Genomic DNA, 17,073 nt, shown 5'->3' on the forward strand with positions numbered 1-17,073 from the left:
GGAGGTGCCCAAAATATGGGATTATTTACAGAGCCTGGGGTCCATGGCATCCACATTGGTCTTGGTCCCATGGGTGTTCGTGCACATGAGACCACTGCAATACATGCTAGAGATGTGAATCGGAACTGATATCGGATCCGATTCTGGTTCCGATTCACATCTATAGAGATGTGAATCGGAACTGATATCGGATCCGATTCTGGTTCCGATTCACATCTCTAATACATGCTGTTGTCTAGGTGAAGTCCCTGCTCTGAGGAGTTTCATCTTCTCTTGCCTCTGCTTCGGGAGTCCAGGTCCAGTCTCTCATGGTGGCTGTCTCATCCCAATTTAGAGAAGAGGATAGAACTGGAGCATCCAGACTAGGTGGTGATCTTCACGGACGCAAGCTGCTTGGGCTGGTCAGCACAAGGTCTGTGACGACCAGAGGAGAGGTTCTGGTCCATCAATTGCCTTGAGACAAGGGCAGTCCCATTGGCAGGGCAGCACGAAGAGTCATGCAGTGGTGTTGGAGGTCCGGAGATTATTTGCCTGGGCAGAGCGTCATCTCGAAGGCCAGGCAAACTTCTGCAGCAGGCAGCAATTGAATCCTGGTGAGTGGGAGTTGTTCCCAGAGGCATGGAACCATATCCATGCAAGGTGCGGCACTCCCCAATTTGATCTTATGGCGACGTGGCTCAACTCCAAGACAGAGAGTTTCTTCAGTCACTGAAAGGAACTCAGTTTGGTGGGCCTCGATGCTCTGTTGTGCCCTTGGCCAATGGGAATTCTTCTGTACCTCTTTCCTCCTTGGCCCCTCATAGGTTGGGTCCTCAGGCGTATAGAATTACATCCTGGGACCGTGGTTCTAGTGGCACTGGAGTGGCCGCGGAGACCGTGGTTCACAGATCTGGTATGACTTACAGTGGAAGGTCCTCTCAGTCTGACTCATCTTCCAGACCTGTTGCTTCAGGGTCCCATATTTTTGGATCAGGAGGATTGCTTTTGTCTCGCAGCATGACTTTTGAGAGGTGGAGACTTTGATTGATGGGTTACTCCAAACAGGTCATCTCCACTCTTCTTCAATCCAGAAGACCGGCGACCTCTATGTCATATATTAGGGTCTGGAAACTATTTGAAGTTTGGTGTCTTCAGCTTTGTCTCGATCCTCTGGCTGTGGAGGTGTCACATGTGCTGAATTTCCTGCAGCATGGGTTGTCCAAGGGTTTTGCTTACAACACGCTTCATGTGCAGGTAACTGCCTTGGGTGCGCTTAGAGGCAGGTTTCAGGGTAGAACTCTGTCTGTTCATCCAGTTGTGGTGGGCTAAGCTGTTAACGTCCTCCACTGTGAAAGATCTGCCCAGATTGGAGTCTCAACCTAGTACTTTGTGTCCTTTGCAGACCCCCCTTTGAACCCTTGAGAAGGGCTACTGTGAAGGATTGGTCTCTTCATTTGTCTCTTTAGTAGCTATTTGCTCAGCTCAAACGATTTCGGAGCTTCAGACTCTGTTGTGTAGGGATCCATTTTTGCGGATTCCGGGAATGGAACCTCATTGAGAACAGTATCTTCCTTTGTTCCTAAAGTGGTATCTGCCTTTCATGTTAATCAGATGGTATATCTTCTGGGTTTTCCAAAGTAGTCGAAAGATTCTCCTCAGGATAGAGAATTACATCTTCTGCATGTGCGGCGGATGCTACTTTGGTGTTTGTAGGTTACTAATGCTTTTCGTCGCTCAGATCATCTGTTTGTCCTCTTCAGTGGACTGAAGAAATGGGACAAAGCCTCTAAGGCTACCATATCTCATTGACTTAGGGAGGCCATTTGTTCAGCTTACATCTGTAAGGGATGACAAATTCCTGTCTGTTTGTGGGTGCATTCCACTAGGGCGCAGGCTGCTTCCTGGGCTGAGTGTCAACTTCTGTTGCCACAGGAGATTTGTAGGACAGCAGTGTGGTCCTCAATTCATACCTTTACCAGGCATTATTGTCTGGGTGTCAGAGAGTATCCTGTGCTTTCGGGGGCCCTCCCGGTTTAGGGGTGCTTGGGTACATCCCATTAGTCTGGACTGATCTGAGTATGTTCAGGAAAGGAAAATTGGTTCTTACCTGCTAATTTTGTTCCTGTAATACCACAGATCAGTCCAGAGGCCCTCACATTTGATGCCGAAAGACTGATTTTCTGCCAGGGTTTGCTGCTTAGTACAGAAGTTTTCTGTTTAATAAAGAATTTTTCTCTTAGAAGGCAATTACGGGATTCACTTCCTTGATTTGTTTGGTTCTTAACGAACAAGGTTTATAGTTCAGGGGTATCCACCCTTTAGTTCCCTATGTCTGTGTGAAGGGGTTTCTAAAGTATCTTGGCTTGGGTACAGGTCCCATACTGAGGTCCTGCAGGTGCCACTCTCTGTCTCCATCTGCTGGAAGGGATGAATAACTCCACTGGTCTGGACTGATCTGTGGTATTACAGGAATGAAAATTAGCAGGTAAGAACCAATTTTCCATTAGCTCCTCATGAACACATTGTTATGAAATAGAAACACAGAAACATGATGGCGGAAAAAGAGTGTAAATCTCACTCTATGCAAATGTTCTGGAAAGTCCTAATGGCTGTATCAATGCGGGATAAAGCAAAATGCTGGGAAGATGGTGATATAGTGTATGTCGAACCAGCGGGAAAATTCTGCAAAAGTGATGAATTTGGGAGAGCACATGCACCAAATCTGTAAAGGGATTGTGATTTGAACTACTCCACCATCAGATAATTCTTACAGTGGCCTGATGAACAGTATCACACCTGTAAGTGTGAGAGAAGAATGTGCCATGCATTCACACAGCCTCACACCCCATTGCTATCCCAGGTTGCAAGTAGTAGGAACTAGACGTACTTCATGAGATCTGCTCGGCGACAGGATGCTGAGCTTGAGGGACCTCTGCTCTGAGCAGCACGGCGCGTCTTATGTTCTTATGAATCTACTGCCCCGCCTGTCTCTCTCTGCTCTCTCAGTACAATTCCTCTGATTGCTGATGATATCTCTCCTATCTCAGGGACTGATGCGGGAACTTGAGCTGAAGGAGAAGAAAATAAAGAAATTCAGTCTTCAGGAGACAGGCTGCAGCGTGAGGATCACCCAGGCAAACAGACTGTGGAGGTGAGACATTCGCCCGTATTCATCTCTCTCTCTCTCTCTCTCTCTCTCTCTCTCTCCAGGTAGTGAAGAGGACAGAATGTGAACTAACGCCTGGGCCTGGCCAGAGAGTCAGGACTAGGGGCAAGACTGAACCTCTTCATTATTACCGCATTAAATCACATCAGCTCCCTACTCTCATAACCAGATTTTCGAAAAGGTTTATGCACATGGAGCCTAACTTTCAAAGGTGCATGTGCTCCACCATCTGTGCACGTAAAGGGGCCCATAGAGAGAGAATGCAGCGGGTGCAGATCGAATCTTCGTTTTCATCGTGGAGAAAGTAGTTGGTAGGGTCCCTCGAGGTTCTCGCCTGTTTGCAGTTCTTTTAAATTTGTTTTTGGCCCCAATTGGGACCTTCATAAAATGGTTGGGAGGGACATATTATATATATGCAGACGATGTACAGATGTATGTGCCAAGTAGAGAGGATGGGAAAATACTGGCAGTCAGACCACAAGAGATTTTTAATGCAATTTGGGGTTGGCTTTTAACTAATGGTCTGATTTTAAATGTTGGAAAAACGAAAATCTTGTGGCTAGGTAAGCAGTTACCTTTGAATAATATTTTAAACGTGCAGTATGATCGTGAGCTATTACAAATACAATCTCAAATTAGAATCTTCGGGATTTATGCAGATTCGCAGTTATTGTTTAGAGTTTTGGAAAGGTCGCATTTTTTACATTAAAATGTTACAACCTTTACGTTTCATATTAAAAGCAGACTTATTTAGAACTGTAGCTCAAGCCTTGGTACTAAGCCGTTTAGATTATTGTAGCACTTTACTGATTGGCTTACCAGGCACTTTAATACGGGCCTCACAGCTGATACAGCATGCAACAGCAAGATTGATTATGGGAGTAAAATGTGGCAAGCATATCTCTCCGATTATGAAATCTCTACAATGGCTTCCAGTTAACTCGAAGTCTGAATTTAGAATATTAGTGGTGATTTTTATATTCAAATAGTCATTGTGTTGTGGCCAAGACCTTTGCTTGATGTATTCCATCACGTATGCAACAATCTTCAGGAGCAAAGTTGTTGGCCTTACCTGCCAAGGAGAATTTTAGGCTGCAGAAAACATGGGAGAGGGCACTGTCTTGTGTAGGGCCTAAATTATGGAATACGCTTCCATTGAGGCTTCGAGAAGAAAGAGATATTAAACTTGTTAGGAAAGATTTAAAGGCCTGATTGTTTGTGAAAGTGTATAATGTGAATTTAAGATGCTGATGGTTTTATGTTTTTAATGTTTTTGTATGATGTGTTTTATGATATATGAATGTTTGCTTATTGTAGTCCATGCTGAACTCTTGTTGTGGAAGTAGTGGAACAGAAGTTTATGTAAATAAATACATTTATAAATTGTGTGGCAGGAGCAGCACAGTATTTATAAAACACCACCTATTTCTACCTCAAAAGTACATCTGTATATTTGAGTGTGCATGTGTATGTATAGTGTAGGAGTATGCATTTTATAAAATTGCATGTAATAATTGTAACAATGTGCACATAGTAAGCTAGAGATAAATGCGGAAGCAGGTATTTTATCAAATATTTGTATACTCTGCTTATGAAAATACTTCTGCTTGTACTTGGAATCGCCAGTTTGCCACACCTCCACCAGTTCACCCAGTCCTCCACCAGTTCCTCTAGACCCTCCAGCGCTTCACCCTAAACTTCCACCCAAAAACTACAAACAAAAGACGAATGCCATTTCAATTGCATGACTTGATAAGCAGGTGCAAAAGCCTAGGACACGTTTGGTAATGTACGTGTGCTCGCCACTTAACAAAATTAGCAACGCAGGCGCACTTCCGAACACCCTAAGCGGTCACTTTTTCCCTTTAACATTTCCATGCGACCCTGCAAGAATAGGCGCACTTCAGGCTTTTGCAAATTACTGCTTGTTCATCTTACGTGCAAAATTTCCAATTTTACGTGTGTAAACCTTTAGAAAATTCACTCTAGAAATGCAGCTGTATGCGCTCACGGCTTTTGAAAATTGCCCATGGGGTTGTGTGCATAAAAGTATGTGCAGAAGCAATTCTGCATGTACAGGAAAGGGGCAGGATTGGGGCAGGGAAAGAATTTACCCACAAATTTTCCATTTTCAAAAATGTGCACATAAATGTCCACATTTACACCTGCCAATGAGCTGCTGCTACACAGAGCACTGAAAATTACCCTCTTCGATAGAAGTCCTCCTTGGGGCCTGAACATTTTCATCCCGTGGATTCTGGTGTCCAGCACCGTGTGCACTAGTGGTGCTTACCTAGATATTTATTGCATGGGTTGTCATCTTTCAGGCTTTCCAGGCTGCTCTTCAGACCCAGTGGAGCTGGATGCTACAGCTGTGCTGCTGCATAGAGGCTCACTTGAAGGAGAACACCGCCTATTTCCAGGTAACAAACAGAAACCATCAACTGCTGCCAAGAAATGTCATTGTGGCTAGGAGGACCCGGGCTGGTATTGAAAGGAGTTCCTTAATGTGGGGTTTATGTCCTGGTTATGAAGGACAGCACCAATGGAGCATGTATTAATTATGGAGGATAGCAACACATCATCTAGTACCGTGCTGAGAGAGGAAGCATGTCCTGGTTATGAAGGACAGCACCAATGGAGCATGTATTAATTATGGAGGATAGCAACACATCATCTAGTACCACGCTGTGGTGCTGAGAGAGGACGCATGTCCTGGCTATGAAGGACAGTGTCTCCAGCCAGCAGCACAATGCCCCATTGCACCTTGCTGGGGTGCTAGGAGATGCCACACGCCCTGATTATGAAGGACAGCAGCACATCACCCCTTACACAATGCTGGGGGGTGGTGGGAGAAGGAAGCTTCTCCTTGGTTTTTTTTTTAGTGATGATGGAGGAGAGATGCTGTCCTTAGTAGCTGACACCTCTGCTTCTCCTGCTGCTCACAGTTTTTCTCAGATGTAAAGGATACGGAAGAGTACCTGAGCAAGTTGCAGGAGAGCATGAGGAAAAAGTACCAGTGTGACCGCAGCATCACAGTGACCCGGCTGGAGGACCTGCTGCAGGACAGTATTGTAAGTAACTGCATGTGGTTGGCCCTTCCACACTTAGATGGTGTCAAGCCCCTTCTTTGATGTGTGCTATGGGGTTCTTGACCTGCGCACTGCTGTTACTGTAGTTATTGTGGCACTGCACACGTCCTAAATTAACCGTGGGACATTTTTGCCCCCTTTCTTCCTCCTATGTTCCTCTCTGTTTTCCTCCTTTTTTTTTTCTCTCTCTCTCTCTGTTTCAATCTTCTCTTTCCTAGGATGAGAAAGAGCAGCTGACGGAGTACAAAGGCCAGCTCTCGGCGCTCGCCAAGCGTGCCAAAGCCGTCATCCAACTGAAGCCGCGCAGCCCTGCTCACCCTGTGCGGGGCAAGCTTCCCCTGCAGGCCGTCTGTGACTACAAGCAAATGGAGGTAAGTGTCCAGCATGGGACTGCATCATGCTGAGCAAATATGGGTGAGACGCCTCTGTCGGTTCTGCCCTCGGTCGCACTCAGTCGTGAGTGGGTAAGATGTCACCTTATGCCCTTGGTGTGATGAAACCATGAAAGGCCCCTGGTGCAGTGGGGGGTAGTCTGTTGTCGGTACTTCTAGTGCTCATGGGAGATCTCACACACAGCCTTGGGGTGAGAAAGTGAAGCACAGAGTTCCAGCATCATACTAATGAGCAGATTTATAAAGCAGAGCGGCATCATGTTACCAGTAGGACTGCTATAATAATGTAGCTTTTCCTAGCGTGTAGCCAGATGGAGTCAACAAGATGCCCCCCCCCACGTAGGCTGGACTGGACAAGACCGTGGCTCCCTGGCTGTCGAAGCTGCCTCCTGCTTGCCTAGATAAGCCTCATGCAGCAGCAGCACAAAATCTGTAGAAAAGGGTCTGAAAGTTCCAGCCTTCTCAGGCAAGCAACTAGAAAGTGGCAGCATGGTATCCTCTCAATCATACAAGTCTCCCCGATCTGTGGACAGAGACAGAATGGGCCAGTGACAAATGAAGAGGAGCCTCCCCCTCCCCCTCCGACAGCGCGGGAACAGCCGAATGCAAATCCAAGATGTCCGCCGTTCCCGCATTGATCGGGAAGGGATTAGCATCCCTGACAGCAACCCGATGCAATGGCAGGGCGGTAGCGGTGGACCCCCGGTGCTGTTTCGTGGCAGTCAGGCAGTCAGCCGCACTCACCCAAGGCAGCCCCGGTCAGACCCCGACTTCTCCTGCAGCGGCAGGTAGTTAACAACCTCGTATCAGACTCAGTTGCCTCAGCAAACTGTAACAGTTTGCTGAGGCAATGGACCTGGCAGACCTTTCAGACCTCCAAGCCATTCCGGGATTGGCTTATAAGATTCAGCAGCAGCAGCACTTCCTAGAGCTGTTGGCGGATAAGATGGAATGCCTCAGTGCTCGATTGGATGCTACACCACTGTTTAGTCCTGCCCCTTCTGAGGTTCCTGCACCGGCACCTACTTCAACTATGCTCCACCTCCCGATACCACCCCAATACCCTGGGGATCCTAGTCAGTGTCAAGGCTTCCTGAATCAGTGTTTCATGCACTTCACCTTACAACCGGCACAATTCCCTAGTGACTCCATTAAAACTACCTTTGTTCTTTCTCTCCTGGATGGGAAGGCTCTGGCTTGGTCTTCTCCTTTGTGGGAACGAGGAGACCCTGTCTTCAGGATCTACAGCGGTTTGTTCAACCCTGCCTTGCTCATCAAACCCTTGATGAGCAAGGCAGGTTGACCACTGGAGTTCTGAGTTGTTGCATCTCCAACAGGACTTTAGACCACTTATGGATTATGAAATAGAATTTCAAACTCTGGCTACCGAATTAGACTGGCAAGAGGACAGCCTTCAAAGTATTTTCTTTGAGGGATTGTCTCCCTGAATCAAGGATGAATTGGCCACAAAGGAGCTTCCTGAATCTCTTGATGTCTTCATCGATCTCACTGGGAGAATCAATCACTGTCTCCAGCAACGGTCTCGGGAGCTACGGACCTCTCGAAGACCAATCACACTGGCTCTAGCCTTCTCCCATCCCCTGTTTTCTAACCCAGTGACTGAGCCCAGTCTTCAGTGATCAGAGGAACCTATGCAGCTGGGTCGAAGCCACCTTACAGCTGAAGAAAAGCATAGACGCCGAATTCAAGGGCTCTGCTTTTACTGTGTCACAATGTAACCAAGAAAATCTCGAGAGAGGATTCATCTGATCTTCTACATCACCAGTGGGAGAAGGATTCTTCTTTGTAGCCAAAAAGGATGGGACACTCTGGCCATGCATAGACTTTTGAGGTCTTAATGCCATAACAAAGTAAGGCCATTACCACCTGCTACTAATTGCAGAACTGCTAGACTGGCTTCAGGGAGCTAAAAGTTTTATGAAACTAGATCTTCGGGGAGTCTACAATCTAATTTTTATCCGACCTGGTGATGAGTGGAAGACCGCCTTCAATACTAGAGATGGCCAATATGAATGTCTTGTTATGCCCTTCAGCTTGTGCAATGCCCCCGCTGTATTTTAGAATATGATGAACGAGGTCTTCCGGGATCTTCTGTATGTCAGCGTGGTCATCTACCTAGATGATATTCTCATCTTTTCTAAAAACCTTCAGTTCCATCGCCAGGTTGTCTGTCAAGTCCTTCAATGACTACTGGCCAATAAACTGTTTGCCAACTAAAGAAATGCATCTTTGAGAAAGAAAGTTTACACTTCCTGTGATATATAGTCTCTAGTGATGGCTTCCACATGGATCCTGTAAAGGTGAACTGTACCCAGAACCAGCCCCAGTCCTCCAGACTTAACCCCTTACAACGGTTCCTGGGATTCGCTAACTTCTATCATCATTTTATTCCCAATTACTGCCAGATTGTGGCTCCCCTTACTGCTCTTACCAGAAAAGGAGCTAATACTAAGAAATGACCTCCTGAAGCAATCGCTGCCTTCAACAAATTAAAACAGGCTTTCCTCCAGGGTCCTTGCCTTCGTCATCCAGGTACCACATATCCGTTCATCCTAGAAGTTGATTCCTCCACCATGGGAGTAGGAGCTGTGTTAAGCCAACATTCGAATATGGGGGTACTCCGCCATTGCCTTTTTTCCTTCTCTTAAGTTTTTGCCTGCCGAGCATAATTATGGCATTGGAGATAAAGAATTACTGGCCATCAAAATGGCCTTGGAAAAGTGGCGTCAATGGCTGGAGGGAGCGCAACATTGCATTACAATATACACAGACCATAAAAATTTGGAGCACCTCTGTCTTGCCCAGCGACTAAATCCCCATCACGCCTGATGGTCATCATTCTTTAATCGATTTGATTTTGTGGTAAAATACAGACCGGCAACCAAAAACACCCAGGCAGATGCCCTCTCCCAGTCCTTTGAAGCAGAAGATTTACCTGAACCTCTGGGCCACATCATAGATCCAGCTAGAATCCTTTTAACTGATACAAACACAGTTCCCCCAGGGAAGACGGTTACTACTCATAAACATCGCCAAAAAGTGTTGGAGTGGGCTCACAACTCTTGTGTAGCTGGGCACCCTGGTTGAAATCGTACCTTAGCTTTGCTCCAACAATACTACTGGTGGCCCCAGATAAAAGGAGACGTCAAAGCCTATGTGGATTCTTGCTCTACATGTGCCCAGCAAAAGCCAATGGGGATTACTGCTCTACATGTGCCCAGCAAAAGCCATGGGGATTACTGCAGCCGTTACTAGCCCCAGGGAACCATGGAATTATCTCTCCAGACTTCATTGTGTATCTCCCTCCTTCTGATGGCTGTCAAATTATTTGGGTTGTTATCGATCAATTTTACAAGATGGCTCACTTTATCACTGTGCCAGTCTCCCCCAGCACCAGAACTGGTAAGATTATTCACTATCCATATTTTTTGCCTGTACAGGTTACCATGATACAACACTTCGGACTGTTGAAAACTCAGTTTACGGCCAATTACTGGCATGCACTATTGGAAATTCAACATCCAGCTAGACTTCACAATAGCTTATTATCCACAAGCCAATGGTCAGGCTGAAAGTACCAATTAAACCCTTAAAACCTTCCTAAGAGCATTTTTTATTGACCACCAGGACAATTGGGCGTCCCTCCTTCCATGGGCAGAATGTTCCCATAGTTTCCATAACAACGACACCATGGGATCTTCTCCATTTCTAATCATTTATGGAAGACAACCACCACTGCCACTTTTCTTGTCTTTGGCAGCCCAAATGACAGCCCAGGAACTCCAACAACTATGAACTCGAACCGAGATGACTATCCAGAAGGCTGTTCAGAGGGCCAAGAAAACCACAGATAGACACAGACAGTCAGCCCCGCAGTTTAAGCCGGGAGATAAGGTGTGGCTAAGCACCAAATATATGAGTCAGAGTGCCCTCTATGAGACTTGCTCCCCGATATATCCTATCATCCGGCAGGTAGGGTCTGTGGCTTACCAACTTTGTCTGCCTACATCTTTAAAAATCCATAACACATTCCACGTTTCCCTCCTCAAGCCACTAGTTCTATCATGGCCGTCTCGGAAAACCCTGGGACGTATCCTCAGAAGAAGACCAGGTATATCAAGTAAAAGAAATACTGGACGTCAGGCATCATAATAAGAAATCGGAATACTTATATCCTGGGAGGGATATGGTCCTGAAGAAAATACTTGGGAACCTGCTTCAAATATACTAGAAAAGAATCTTCTTAAATGATTCCATGCTTCCTATCCCAAGAAACCTGAACCGTTGGGAAGGGAGCTTAGAGGAAGAGTTACTGTTATGCGCACCGGCTGCAGCATTCCGTGGCCGGCCGCACTCACCCTAGGCAGCCCCGGTCCGTCCCCGTCCTCTACTGCAGCGGCATAGAGCCGCTGCCAAAACAGAGCTTCTCCGTGGCTCAGGGCCACCACTCATCAAGCGGACGTCCGACCCTGCTGGCGTTGTTCTAGACACGTGCGCACGCGCGCCTCTCCACTTGTCTTAAAGGGACCGCGGTGGGAAAAGTTCCCACAGTTCCCCTGATGACGTCAGCATTTCTACCTACTTAAGGCCGTCTCTGCCTGCTATGCCTTGCCCCAGCAACAGGTCGTGCTCCTTGTGGGTCTCTCGTTGCCTATCGCCGTCTTTTCCTGGATTTCCTCCCTGGTTCTGATTTGGACTGTCTGATTTATGTTGGATTGCTGCCTGCCCTGACCTTTGGATCGGATACAGACTCTTTTGGATTGCTGCCTGCCCTGAACCTTGGATCAGATACAGACTCTTTTGAATTGCTGACAGCCCTGACCCTTGGAATGGATACGAACTCTGTTGGATCGCTGTCTGCCCCGATTCTTGGAATGGGTATGGAATCTGTTGGATTGCTGCGGTGGCCCTAACCCTTAGATCGGCTACAGACTCTGTTGGATTACCCCCTGCCCAGACTTCTGGCTCGTCTTCGACTCTGCTGGCTTGCTGCCTCATGGAATTGTTCTTCTCTAGAGACCTGTTCCTAAGTCCAGTCAGCTCCAGCATCCAAGAGTTCAATTTGAGAGGAACGAGGGCTGGTATAGGTGAGGATCCAGTTGGGTCTCTGCATCTGCCAGTGCTGCCTACTGACGATGAGAACCCTACAGGGTTTCTCCCTGCAGGTAGGTAACAACCTCATCTCGGACTCAGGCTCCACTTCTAAACAAGTGGTTTCTGTGTTTCATGTGAATCAGACTGTGGAGCCTCCGGCCTTTCCTGGGCTGGACACATCTACTCCTGAGGGAGCTCAAGTACCTCCAGCCAAAACCACCAGACACATCACGCTAAGAGATCGGGCTTTCTCCACAGCCGGTCCAACTTTATGGAACTCCATTCCCCCGGATCTTAGAATGGAACCCAGCATCTCAACCTTCAAGAAAAGACTCAAGACGTGGCTGTTCACACAGGCCTTTCCTAACTCCAATATCACTTAACTCCCTTCAACCATCACGCTTCGCTAGTTATAGCATTAACAGCCACCTCTTACAATGTTATTATTTACATATATAATTATCTGATCTTCTTTTTCCTTCTTAATCCAAGTTATTGTTTCCCTGTTACATGTAACTGCTTTTCTGCACTATAGTTCAAATTGTAATGTTTATTATATTTACACCCCTGTTCTTTGTGAACCAGCATGATGGGACTTCTGTCTTGAATGTTGGTATATAAAAAAACTTAAATAAATAAATAAAATAAATGTCAGGAAAGCTTTATTGAATTACCTCAAGGGTAACGAATGACTTTAGGAGGTCAGATCACCTCTTTGTTCTGTGGCGCGGCTCAAAGAGGAGATTTCAGGCTTCTAAAGCTACATTGCTCATTGGCTTAAGGAGGCTATTGTTCCACCTACATTCTTCGAGGTTGGCCGGTTCTGGAGGGATTATGTGCTCATTCTACACGTTCTCAGGCGGCCTCATGGGCAGAGGCTCAGCTGGTTTCTCCACAAGAGATTTGCAGAGCAGCGACTTGGAAGTTGCTATATACTTTAATTAGACACTATCGTTCGGATGTAGGCCATACGGGCTTCCTATCCTTTGGCAAAAGTGTTCTGCAAGCGGGACTCTCCCTGTCTAGCGGGTCCCACCCTGTCTAGGGAGCTTTGGCACATCCCAGGAGTCTGGACTGATCTGGGTATGTACACGGAAAAGAAAATTGGTTCTTACCTGCTAATTTTTGTTCCTGTAGTACTACGGATCAGTTCAGAACCTGCCCAGTTTGTTGAAGGGGAGAATCTTCCGCTCATTCAGTTTTTTATAGCAGAGAGTAATTTCATGTTTTGTGACTTTTTAAAAGTTGAGACGTTTTTTCAATTTTGTTATGATTGGCTTGGGTTTAGATTAATACTGAGGAACTGCAGGTAGCACGTGGGGTTATGTAGCAGCGTCAGTAAAACTTTCTCTGTCTCCGTCTGCTGGAAGGGAGGCAGAACCCAGGAGTCTGGACTGATCCGTTGTACTATTGGTATTTCCTTTCCTCAGCTTTTATTGCAAAGTAGCAAAAATAGAAGAAAGAAATTGTTAAAAGAAGAGAACCCAAGTAATAAGTTTCAGAAAGGTCTGATAATGACTCCATTTTGGGAGGCTGAGTGCTCATCATTTTTCCCAGTACCCCTCCATTTCTACCAGTTCCGCATCCCCAGGACTGTGCCTCCCTCTTGCTGTAATGGTTCCCGCCTGCAGCATAGACTTCACCAGTAGCCTGGGTAGTGGGTAACTCAGATAGGCTTCCTGTTCATACCCGGATCAATCCAGAACAGCAGATGGAGACAGAGAAGAACATCTTAACCGAGAGTGCCACCAGCAGATGGTAGAGGTGTAAATCCAGCAGTCTGACAAAAAAAAAGAGGTTTTTAGAATTGGAAGATTCCTCTCAGGAGGTTGCTAGGCCCTGGTGGGGCTATCCCTTCTGCTGCTGAGGCGGACGAGTAGGGGGTTGGGGATCCTTATCTGACTCATTCCTTTTGCCACCAGGGGTGTGTTGAAAATGTAATGGACAGCTGGTGGTGCCAGTTCCCTCCCTTCCAAGAGAACTCTTGGCGTCCTGCAGCAGTTCCGTCGCGCAGGGAAGTTCCCTTTGCTTGTGCACTTCTTTTGTTTTTAGTCGAGTAAAATTAAAAAAAAAATAGTGTTATTAAAAAAAAAAAAAAGAAGCAGCAGGCAAAGTGGCAGAGATCTCCATGCACCTTCATGCCGCCAGCTGGAGGGCCTGGCAGTGTGTTTCTGACATCCAGCATGCAGGACAGAGAGTGAGACACACACACATTGTCACTGTCATTATACCATTCCTTTCCTCCTCCTCGTCCCTGTCCCCGGAGAGCACAGGGAGGTATAAATGACTGCCAGATGATCACACAGTGAACCTGGATCCTGAGGTGGCTAATCTCTAGGCTGCAGAGAGCAGTCCAGAAATAAACTGGAGACTAGCAACTGCTTCTGAAAGCACAAGGGCTGTTCCTTATCGCTTGCTGTTTCTGCTTCATTCATCTCTGTGGCCCTGGAGGTTCCACACCAATTCCTGGGAGGACGTTCCTAGGGTGTGTAGGGGCTGTAAGGCAGTTAGAGGCTGAAATCCCTGAGGATAAAGCCTGGGTTTTGCCAAGGGGCATATGTCCAGGGGTGCACCGTACAGAGTAGGGTCAGATCTCCAGGATAAGTGATTTCAGCTGTCCTGCATGCATACTGTGTGGTGGTGTCAGGCGTGCAGGATGAGGTCTGCTCAGTGTGCATTCAGTGTATTCAGTGACTTTCTGCCACCTCGTTACAGTCTCTGTACCGTGCCCCAGCATTGGCAGCCTGTCATGGTAATGTTTGTGGCAGAATCTCCCCGATTCAGTACTACGCCACGCACTGTCAGCTAACCCGTGGTGCTCCAGTACGTTCATGTGCCTTTATCTATGTGTGTGTGTGTCTCCTATGTGTGCAAATGTTAGTGTGTCTTATGAAAACATGTGTCTTGCACTTAGGTGCACGTTTGGAAGTCCTGCATGTTTCTGCTTTTGCATTTCTCTGTTTTTGTATATTAGTGTATCATTACACATGCATGTGTTGGCAGGTTACCTACAATACCTGATTGTAATCTCTTTTGAATTGCTGAAAGGCAAAATATAAATCCAATAAATAAATGTGACCTATCTCATGTTAGTATAGGTAACATTTGCATGTTTGTATGTCTTGCATGTATGCACATGGAAGCCAGTACTGAAATGCCATTTACCTGGCCAAATGGCAGCCGCTAATATCCAGCTGTATTCGGTGGCTGCCACTTATCCTGCTAAGTAAATAACCGGATAGCCAATAGGTTGGGAATGGGTGGATAGGGGCAGCAGTACTTACCCAGTTAATGTAACCAGATATTGGGCCTTAACCGGTTAAATTAATCAGATATGTTAGACCTGACATGGAGCTGTATTTAACTTATACAGCTAAGTATACACGGATATTCAGCAACATTAACAATCCTGCTGAATATCCCTTTTAAATTAACCAGAGCAGTCTTATCCATTTAACTTAAATAAACATTTAGTTTTGAATGTTGGGCCCCATGGTGTATAGTTGCCTTCCTGTTTGAATCTGTGCTAGGTTTCTGCTTCTCCATGTCTGTTTGTGTTTATACATGTTTCTCTGTGTGTGTGTGTGTGTGTGTCTGTACCAGCAATGACGACTGCTGATCCTCTCTGCCCCCTGCACACATGCTTTTAGTGTGTACAGCTGTGAATACCAGCGATGCTACTAGCTTCCTCGCTGTCTCCCCACAGATACAGGAGGAGAGGAGATAAGTGTTTGTGGGTGTACGCATCAGTGGTACTGAGAGCTGCCTCTGCCCATCCACAGATCACAGTGCACAAGGGAGATTAGTTTGTGTACCAGTGGTACTGAAAGCTGCCTCTGAGCCCTGCATTTCATCATTCAGACTGGAGACGAGTTGTTTTAGTGTATGTTTGTGTGTATGCCTCTCTGCCTCCTGCAGCTCATTGTACACAAGTGGTGCTGCAGCTGATGCTCTCTGCCTCCCACAGATCACGGTGCAGAAGAGAGATGAGTGTGGTTGGGTGTGTGTACTAATGGTACTGAGAGCTGTCTCTGCCTCCCACAGACCACAGTGCAGAAGAGAGATGAGTGTGGTTGGGTGTGTGTACTAATGGTACTGAGAGCTGCCTCTGCCTCCCACAGATCACGGTGCACAAGGGAGACGAGTGTGGTTGGGTGTGTGTACTAATGGTACTGAAAGCTGTCTCTGCCTCCCACAGATCACGGTGCAGAAGAGAGACGAATGTGGTTGGGGGTGTGTACTAATGATACTGAAAGCTGTCTCTGCCTCCCACAGATCACGGTGCAGAAGAGAGATGAGTGTGGTTGGGTGTGTGTACTAATGGTACTGAAAGCTGTCTCTGCCTCCCACAGATCACGGTGCAGAAGAGAGATGAGTGTGGTTGGGTGTGTGTACTAATGGTACTGAAAGCTGTCTCTGCCTCCCACAGATCACGGTGCAGAAGAGAGATGAGTGTGGTTGGGTGTGTGTACTAATGGTACTGAAAGCTGTCTCTGCCTCCCACAGATCACGGTGCAGAAGAGAGATGAGTGTGGTTGGGGGTGTGTACTAATGGTACTGAAAGCTGTCTCTGCCTCCCACAGATCACGGTGCAGAAGAGAGATGAGTGTGGTTGGGTGTGTGTACTAATGGTACTGAAAGCTGTTTCTGCCTCCCACAGATCACGGTGCAGAAGAGAGATGAGTGTGGTTGGGTGTGTGTACTAATGGTACTGAAAGCTGTCTCTGCCTCCTACAGATCACGGTGCAGAAGAGAGATGAGTGTGGTTGGGTGTGTGTACTAATGGTACTGAAAGCTGTCTCTGCCTCCCACAGATCACGGTGCAGAAGAGAGATGAGTGTGGTTGGGTGTGTGTACTAATGGTACTGAAAGCTGTCTCTGCCTCCTACAGATCACGGTGCAGAAGAGAGATGAGTGTGGTTGGGTGTGTGTACTAATGGTACTGAAAGCTACCTCTGCCTCCCACAGATCACGGTGCAGAAGAGAGATGAGTGTGGTTGGGTGTTTGTACTAATGGTACTGAGAGCTGCCTCTGCCTCCCACAGATCACGGTGCAGAAGAGAGATGAGTGTGGTTGGGTGTGTGTACAATGGTACTGAAAGCTGTCTCTGCCTCCGACAGATCACGGTGCAGAAGAGAGATGAGTGTGGTTGGGTGTGTGTACTAATGGTACTGAAAGCTGTCTCTGCCTCCCACAGATCATGGTGCAGAAGATAGATGAGTGTGGTTGGGTGTGTGTACTAATGGTACTGAGAGCTGTCTCTGCCTCCCACAGATCACGGTGCAGAAGAGAGATGAGTGTGGTTGGGTGTGTGTACTAATGGTACTG

The 17,073-nt window shown here is 46.9% G+C and overlaps 1 protein-coding gene across 1 annotated transcript in view; it reads left to right on the forward strand.

Moving 5' to 3' along the window:
* The window catches only part of PLEC (plectin), a 443,280-nt gene that overhangs the window by 346,505 nt on the left and 79,702 nt on the right, over positions 1-17,073 (forward strand). Inside the window, 5 exon segments of the mRNA XM_029592256.1 lie at positions 3,027-3,060; positions 3,063-3,130; positions 5,473-5,568; positions 6,094-6,219; positions 6,456-6,608. Coding sequence (XP_029448116.1) covers positions 3,027-3,060; positions 3,063-3,130; positions 5,473-5,568; positions 6,094-6,219; positions 6,456-6,608 — 477 coding nt within the window.

The sequence above is a fragment of the Rhinatrema bivittatum genome, chromosome 2, assembly GCF_901001135.1.
Source record: "Rhinatrema bivittatum chromosome 2, aRhiBiv1.1, whole genome shotgun sequence".
Lineage (NCBI taxonomy): Eukaryota > Metazoa > Chordata > Amphibia > Gymnophiona > Rhinatrematidae > Rhinatrema > Rhinatrema bivittatum.